This window comes from Palaemon carinicauda, chromosome 31 (assembly GCF_036898095.1).
Source record: "Palaemon carinicauda isolate YSFRI2023 chromosome 31, ASM3689809v2, whole genome shotgun sequence".
NCBI classification, from domain to species: Eukaryota; Metazoa; Arthropoda; class Malacostraca; order Decapoda; family Palaemonidae; genus Palaemon; species Palaemon carinicauda.
This window is the reverse complement of record NC_090755.1, coordinates 71,349,960-71,359,202: the sequence shown is the minus strand read 5'-3', so window position 1 is coordinate 71,359,202 and position 9,243 is coordinate 71,349,960. Positions and strand designations below refer to the sequence as shown.

General features: G+C 33.7%; 1 protein-coding gene across 1 annotated transcript in view; it reads right to left on the bottom strand.

Annotated features, from left to right (window-relative positions):
• Positions 1-9,243, bottom strand: part of nAChRbeta1 (nicotinic acetylcholine receptor beta1) — a 296,902-nt gene that overhangs the window by 27,968 nt on the left and 259,691 nt on the right. Inside the window, exon 3 of the mRNA XM_068355738.1 lies at positions 342-412. Within this exon, the coding sequence (XP_068211839.1) occupies positions 342-412 (71 nt within the window). The remainder of the gene's footprint in view (positions 1-341; positions 413-9,243) is intronic.

Genomic DNA, 9,243 nt, shown 5'->3' with positions numbered 1-9,243 from the left:
TGTAATGAATTTGCTTTTGGCAATGTGCGGGACATTAGTAATTATCATGATATTCTAAATAAAAAATTGCATAATTGATGAATGTCTTTTTAAATTGTAAAAGAAATTTTAAAATCACTTAAGTGATAATAATAAAAACAATTTAACTAAAGGAGAAAACCAGGCACGATGATTACTATGATAACTAAGAGAAAAAGAAAAAAATGAACAAACCAACACAGAAAAGAAATCGACTATAATAATAGCAACAATGCAATCAAATACGTATAAGATTATAATAACGCTAAGTATGATTAACTTTTTTGTATTTATATATTTCAGAAGGGAATGTAGGTAATTACAGCATTACCAGAATCTCGGTACTTACCAGCCTCAACCATACGTTCGACTTCATGATTTGGTTCTTCTCATTCTGCGGAAACAAGAAAATACATCTGGTGTTAATAAAGGTTGCTTAATTCCTGCTTGAAATTAATTATGTTTAAATGAATTATAGGATTTTTTTTTCTAAATAACCTTAGTTGAATAAAAACTTTACGTCTTAGTAAACTACAATACAATTTACAATTGAAAATACACCAAGGAAAATATTAATATAATCTAACGTTTTTTTAACAATATGTTAGCATAAAGTTTACACTTGAAAATATCACCAAGAAAATATGAATAGAATTCAACATTTTCTTTACTGTATGTTAACATATAGTTTACACCTTAAAAAATAATTAAAATATAAATATAATTCAGCGTCTTATATATATTTTTTTTCTTATTTTTTTATTCTTTTTTTTTAAAGTTTACAATGAAAATACCGCCGAGAAAATATTAATAGAATTCAACTTTTTCTTTACTATATGTTCGCATAAAGTTTACACCTTAAAAACACACGGAAAATATAAATACAATTCAACGTGTTCTTTGCTATATGTTTACATAAAGTTTACACTAATAATACCGCCAAGAAAATATAAATATAATTCAACGTTTCCTTTGCTGCATGTTTGCACAAAGATTACACTGAAAATACCGCTAAGAAAATATCAGTATAAATCAACTTAATTTCTACTATAAGTTTGCATGTAAGTTCCTTTCATCTTTGTAATCATGAACTAAATTTCCCCTTGTGCAAATTGTTAGGCAAATAAAGGCAAAACCAGTCATGACCATTTACCCATTTCATATCACCGTGTTATTTTGCATTTAAACATTACATGCTCCTCTAAGATATACGCAAGGTTTAATTATATTTCAAGTACTATCTAAAGAACACATGAAACGTTAGAAATAAGGTCTTTTATGGCATAGTTTTATGAGATCGTATAAAACTCTTTAGGTAAGCACACAATACACCAAATAATCCTGTTATGTAATAAGCAATGGTTTAAATTTTCCGTGTAAAAATGATAACCTTCTGGTAATAATTTTTTCTTCGGCATATATTAATTTTGCACAAATAATCCCGGGCTGGGTCCAGGGAGGTCAATTACTCCATGAATTATAAGTTCCGAAGGAATTAACAAATTTGGAAAATGAGGTAAATTAGAAAGCTAAAATGGCTCAATACCGCGAGGTATTTAGCATTATGTTTTTACAGTTATGGTTACAGGTTGGCTAGTCATTATGAAAATGATTAAATGATAATTCCCTTGGTTGCTTAAAAGATAAATGATCATCATCTTGCATCAAAATCAGTTTAGAACCGTATAAGGAAGCCAGTCTGTGTGATAATCTAATTACTTCCACTAATGAACTGAGATTTCGTAGAATTCCACTGACATCGAATGACGTAATTTCGAAATACCAATTTGGAGAAGTCTTTGAAAACCTGATTTATTTGTGTGAGAGAGAGAGAGAGAGAGAGAGGAGAGAGAGAGAGAGAGAGAGAGAGAGACTTCAATAGGTTACTAACTATAGTCAATTTTTTTAGTGAGGAAGATTTGCACCGACTCGCAGCGGTGCCCTTTTAGCTCGGAAAGGTTTCCTGCTATCTGATTGGTTACAATTATCTTCTCAAACCAATCAGCGATCAGGAAACTTTTCCGAGCTAAAAGGGCACCGCTCCGAGTCGGTGCAAATCTGCTTCACTAAAAAAAAATTGACTATAGGATATTATATAATCTACGGATATATATTAAAAAAGATATTTCTGAAAATAAATCAATCAATTTCTAAATCCATTGAGATGATATTACATGTTATCAAAACATGCTAAATATCTAGCAGTTATCAAAATAGGCTAAATATCTGAGTTCTCTTATAAAATGCTAAACAGCTATCAGTCCGATAGAGCCAACGTGAACAACTACAAAGAAAAGTAATTTGCTATACAACAATCATCTCATAAAATAATCTCAGAGAAGATCTGAGATGGTTAACGAACTCGATCATTCCTATGTAAAGAGATCGCCGACTCATTGGAAAAAAGATTCCTCCTGATACGTTAGAAACGACGTGTTATTTTTTGTGAAGACTGATTCCCATCCAAGAAAAGCCTTGTTAATTTGCAATTGAATAAGAGGGAACTGAATAGGTTCGCACCGAGTCCTGCTTATAGTTTACTTTTTTTTTTTTGTTCGTTCAGGTACTATAGTCCATTTCTTTTATCGAGCCATATTTGCACCGACTCGCAGCGGTGCCCTTTTAGCTCGGAAAAGTTTCTTGATCGCTGAATGGTTAGAATTATCTCGTCTAACCAATCAGCGATCAGGAAACTTTTCCGAGCTAATAGGGCACCGCTGCGAGTCGGTGCAAATCTGCATCGCTAAAAGAAATTGACTATAGTGCCTATCTATTTATGTTTTCTCAAATTATAAACTTCCATTTCTCACTTTATACACAGTGATCCACCACATCCTGCCAAAAATGCAGCAACGGGGAAGAAATGGAAGAAAAGAACCATTATGGAAACTATAAGAAACCTTGCTAGCAATCTTCAAGTACACTCAGATTCATATGGAAGGGTTAAAGACGATGAAAGGGGAAGGAAGGGAGAGGGTTTGTTACGAATAATACGAAGGGGGAGATTAACCGGAATTCAGGGTGAAATGTTAGGCGAAGCGGATAAGAATTCATCAAATTCGAAAATGAAATATCAATTGCGAGAAGAAGCACCATAGTCGAGAAAATAAATAATAATACTTGTATCTATGAAAAGATTCACTCCTGATCACTGTGATATCAGAAAACTGTAATTTAAAGAAAAAAAAAATTAATCCCTTAACGAGACTCGCGCAATATTTGAAAGAAACTGATGGGCGCAAAAATAGATAATAATATTTTTATCTATGAAAAGATTCGCTCCTGATCCCTGTGATATCAGAAAAATGTAATTAAAGAAATTCAACCGGTTAACGACAGACTCGCTCGATATTTGAAAGAAAGTGATGAGCGCGACCTTACGAAGTTCTGCTTCGACGCATCGTTTTCTCAGGAGAAATACAAAAGATAAATGTGATGTTGGCTGTGGGAGGAGGGTTTTCGTAGTGCCGGATAACAGGAGGAACAATTATTCCGACCATACAAGGGAAGAAGAGGGGAGTTACGTAAAAATGCAATTAGAAGGAATTAGTTTACCGAGCACCCTAAGGGTAACTGACACCCCTGAGAGAGAGAGAGAGAGAGAGAGAGAGAGAGAGAGAGAGAGAGAGAGAGAGAGAGAGAGAGAGCGTGGAAAGATAGGCATGAGGAATATTAGAGAGGAAACAGCAATATATAAGCAATTGTATGGAAAAACTCAACTAAATAATTCTTCTTGGAAATCAGATCTGTATCACGATATATATATATATATATATATATATATATATATATATATATATATATATATATATATATATTTATGTACACATATATATATATATATATATATATATATATATATATATATACAGATAGATAGATACATACATACATAGATAGATGTATACATATATATAAATATATATATGTATATATATATATCTTTTATATATATACATATATATACATATGTATATATATATATATATATATATATATATATATATATATATATATATATATATATATATATATATATATATATATAGTATGTATATTTCAAAACCCCCGCAGGATAAAGGCCTCAGATATGTCTTTAATCTCGTCTGAGGTTTGAACATTTTCATCACCACGCTGGGCTATGTGGATTGGAGATGGTGGGAGACAAACCAACATAGTAAGGTGCCCCTAAATAGTACAGATTTGCCGATCATTTCGCTACACATAACTATTCACCACGTTAAGGTACGTGCGTATGTATTAGGATTTACATTATAAATAATAATGGGAAAGTAGGAAATTATAAAAGCAATTTGAGCAATTTTTTTCAATTCCTAAAGGATTAACGTAAATTATCTTTATATATATATATATATATATATATATATATATATATATATATATATATATATATACATATATATATATATATATATATATATATATATATATGAAGGTGAATAGACTTAAACAAATGCATACCAGCACCGGTAAAAATATGTGTACGTGCGCTGCACCAATGTTTATGTGTTCGTATGTGTGTGACCACATTTGTAGTCATTTCAAAAGTCGTTTATCTCCTTCAACTGTTGAGAGAGAAACAGAATCTTGAATAACCATCTTATGAATAATTTATTGCGGGTTCACGTCAGTTTTAAATTCTGAGAGAGAGAGAGAGAGAGAGAGAGAGAGAGAGAGAGAGAGAGAGAGAGAGAGAGAGTTAGTTTTCGTTCTGTCAGATTTAAATCCTATCCCAAGTGGAAGTTAAATCAGGGTTGGATAAATGACTTTAGGCCATAAGACCGAGTAAGGTATTCTGCAGGAACATGCAACTGGGGGAAGAAAACCCTGCTGTTGCATTAAGAGGTAAAAGTTGAGAAATAAAACAGCAAGATGGAAGAAAGGAAGTGGGTACGGAAGCAAAGATTAAAAAGTAATTGTCACTAGGGGCCACAGGGACCCTGGAAACACCCCTAATTAACGACTACAGCAAACCACATGAGATGCACGGTCGTTTCACTTGTTCTCGTTGTTACGTTGCGCATTTCTATATGTCTTCCTATGGTTTGTTCTGTGTGTTTCGAACAGACACTTCGCCAGTGGTACAAAAAACTGAATATAGGATTGATTTCCTTCAATATTTTCTGAAAGCGTTTAAATCATAGCTTTCTTAGATTTGAATTCTCAGTGTGTTTGTTGAATTCAATTCTGTTTTCTTGAATATCTATAGCAAGTGGTATATTGGTTTTTAATTTCTAGCCTTTTATGACTTCTTTTGTTTGCTATCATCTAAAAGGATTGATGTCATTACGAACCGGAATCAATCAAGTCCTTTATTTCATATTTCTATTGGTTATTGTTCTAAGTAGCTCTTTTGCAAACGACTACAACGATGGCCAGAATACTTCGCAAAACGTTTACAGGTTCAATGATTAAAAAGATCTTTACTAAGATTGCCACCAATTGAAAATAAACTAACACAAATCAGTATGGCCAGTGAGGCACACGTGAATAAATCCTGCCTTTTGTTTTTCTTCTACTATTTTTACAGCTTTTCTGAACCAAACGCAAAAAATTCTGAAAAGAATTTACTCAGTTTAAGAGACCCGACGTTTGGAGGAGGTTAAGGCCAGAAACGTTTCCTTTTGACCGCACATGCTAATCAGGTCATCGTGAAACCTTTTACAAAAACAAGGAAAAGATAGCCTGAATATAGTGTGGGAAAAGATAGTCTTTAAACCTTAATGTGGGAAACGATAACCTTTGAATATTAGTGTGGGAAAGAATAGTCTTTAAACCTTAATATGGGAAACGATAACCTTTGAATATTAGTGTGGGAAAGAATAGTCTTTGAATCTCAATGTAGGAAAAGATAGTCTTTGAATCTTGGTGTGGGAAAAAATAGTCTTTGAATCTTAATGTAGGAAAAGATGGTCTTTGAATCTTGGTGTGGGAAAGAATAGTCTTTGAATCTTAATGTAGGAAAAGATAGTCTTTGAATCTTGGTGTGGGAAAGAATAGTCTTTGAATCTTAATGTAGGAAAAGATAGTCTTTGAATCTTGGTGTGAGAAAAAATAGTCTTTGAATCTTGATGTAGGAAAAGATAGTCTTTGAATCTTGGTGTGGGAAAGAATAGTCTTTGAATCTTAATATAGGAAAAGATAGTCTTTGAATCTTGGTGTGGGAAAGAATAGTCTTTGAATCTTAATGTAGGAAAAGATAGTCTTTGAATCTTGGTGTGGGAAAGAACAGTCTTTAAATCTTAATGAAGGAAAAGATAGTCTTTGAATCTTGGTTTGGGAAAGAATAGTCTTTGAATCTTAATGTAGGAAAAAAATAGTCTTCGAATCCTAGTGTGGGAAAAGGTAGTCTTTAAATCTTAATGTGGGAAAGGATAGCCTTTTAATATTAGTATGGAAAACGAGTCTTTGAATCTTAATGTAGGAAAAGATAGTCTTTGAACTTTGGTGTGGGAAAAGATATTCTTTGAATCTTAGTAAGGGAAAGAATAGTCTCTGAATCTTACAGTAGGAAATAATATTCTTTGAATCTGAATCTTAGTGTGGGAATAAAGTCTTTGAAACTTAGTGTGGGAAAAAATAGTCTTTGAATCTTAGTGTGAGAAAGAATAGTTTTTGAATCTTAATGTAAGAATAGATAGTCTTTGAATCTCATTGAGGAAAAGAATAGTTTTTCAGTCTTAATGTAGGAATATTTAGTCTTTGAATCTTAGCGTAGGAAAAGATAGTCTTTGATTCTTAGCGGAGGAAAAGATATTTAAAAATTAATGATGGAAAATATAATCTTTGCAACTTTTGCGTGGGTAATAATAGTATGGAATTCTAGTGACTTTTTTCAAGAGATTATTCTTACTGCAAAGAAGTCTCATTGGATATCCTGTATCTATTCCATTTAAAGTATCAAAAGATATCTATTCTAAATATGTGATAAATGACAGTGATCAAGTCACCAAACGGAAGGATTCTGGGTGTAATGTTTACCAGTTTCGTTTTCAAGATTTCTACATTTCATGAAATAGAATAAGAAACCTTTGTTATGAATTGTATGGTGAAAATCTTGTTTTTCTAAGTTTTCTTTTCCGATAAACATGGTTATTAAGCTATTAAACATATTATCACATTCGCTCCTACGTAGGTACATACAGTATATGTTGACAAAGTGCTAATCATAAATTTTAACTGGCTTATAAGCCTTATCATAGCGTGACAGCTTTCAAGAAACTAATATAAACTTTACGTCAATGGAACCCTTTCAATGGCTTCTTCAGCCTCTAAGTATCTAGCGCGTTCGATGGTATTTGTTTCACTACGTATTCATTCATAATTGTTTTGAGAAAATACAATGTTTCACTAACAGTTGATATTTAAGGAGAACATACCTTTTGAAACCTATTCAAATTATTTACATACTGTATTTTATATGGCTACTTGTTAGTTTCAAATTACCAACAACAAACAAATTAAGCCATGATGATTCCTATCTCTCCATTGTAATGGTCATTGATGATGGATTATCGACATGGTAATCGTAGATATTGTAGCCTACTCGTGATGTTTAGGAGTGTTGTCAGAATCAAGGTATTAATGATAATAATAAGAATAGGGAAGTGGGGAATATGGGGAAAGGAAGAGTACCCCTGGATACAATCCAGTTTATAGCTCAAAGGCAGGTACTTGGGATGGGAAAGATTAAGGAAATAGGGAGAAAGAAAAGTACAGGGGAAGAATAAAAGAGAGGGGCAGACCCTCTTGCGATATTAGGGAATTGGTATTATTATTTCAGGTATCATTCGAATCAAGGTGGTCAGAACTTCCTGTAACTCATGACCATTGTCATATAATCCAGTTCTATATGCAAGTTTTATGTTGATACCACCAAATACAAGTGTGTGAGTGTGACATATGATATTCAATATGATTAATAATGTTTTATATGCTAGATTAATAATAAACTAAAATACCTACTCTCTTAAGTTTAAGAATTACCTCTGACTTCCCATAAGCATTATGTAACTTTCCTTTGTTATTAATATGATTCCATATCTATATCATAGTTTAATTTGTACGATACTGAGGGTGTCTGGACCTACATCTTTAACTCAAAGTACAGACATAGAAATTCCTGTGTTTATAGATGAAGTTTGAATGATAATGCTTGACCCAATTCCGAATTCAGTGCCGGAAATACTAAAAAACACTAACTAGCTTGAGTCTATGATCCAAAAACGAGGCATTTGTTTCTACTAACATACCTATATCATTAATTTAACGCTAATTTAGTTCCGGGGCTAATTGCATGAAATGAACACAATTTCCTTTTAGTAAAGAAGAATTTCAAACGACTAAAACACTAAAAGAGAGAGAAAGAGGGCAAACAAACCCCACACAATCGCAGACATCCGCCATGCATTATTTGCCTTTTTTAAACTCTATTTTCCATCTATAATGTTGGTGCAAGTTGTGGCTTTCTTTACCGCTGGGGATAAACTAAACCTTTTTGCGTCGTTTCCACTCAGTTTTGCCCTTTTCCTTCTACAGTCTCGGATGGCCAAAAACTTTCCTGTGATTGTATACCGCTACTGCCTTCACCCGCACCCCTCCCCACCTACCCATAATCCCCTCCCTCTCCACCTCCTCCTGTGATCCCGCCCGTTCGTACTCTACGTACCCCTGCACGTAGCCTCGTCCTTCCTGGTCGCTGCTTCTTTTCATTTCCACCTGAAATAATATCCTCGTCTGTCCCAAATGACTGAGTCTGCGAGCTCCGTTTCGCCAAAATCTTTTCAGCGGCATTCTTTCATTCATTATCCCACCCATTATTCCTATTGCTCTTGTTTACTCGTTCCTTTGGCAGATGGCACCTCTCTCTCTCTCTCTCTCTCTCTCTCTCTCTCTCTCTCTCTCTCTCTCTCTCTCTCGTTGTTATTCCTATCTTCCTATCATACTCTCTTTCTCTCGCTCTTTTTCCTTTCCCTCGGTTCCCCTCTCTATCCTCAAAACAAATATCCCTTAACCACTTTATCCACGGCGGGGCGTTGTTGCCCTCACATCGTCTCGGATTTCTCTAAACTTTTCCTGATACGTCATTCGGTATTTTCCCGTTCCCTGCCTTACAACTCTCTCTCTCTCTCTCTCTCTCTCTCTCTCTCTCTCTCTCTCTCTCTCTCTCTCTCTCTCTCTCTCTCTCATATTTGGGAATAACAG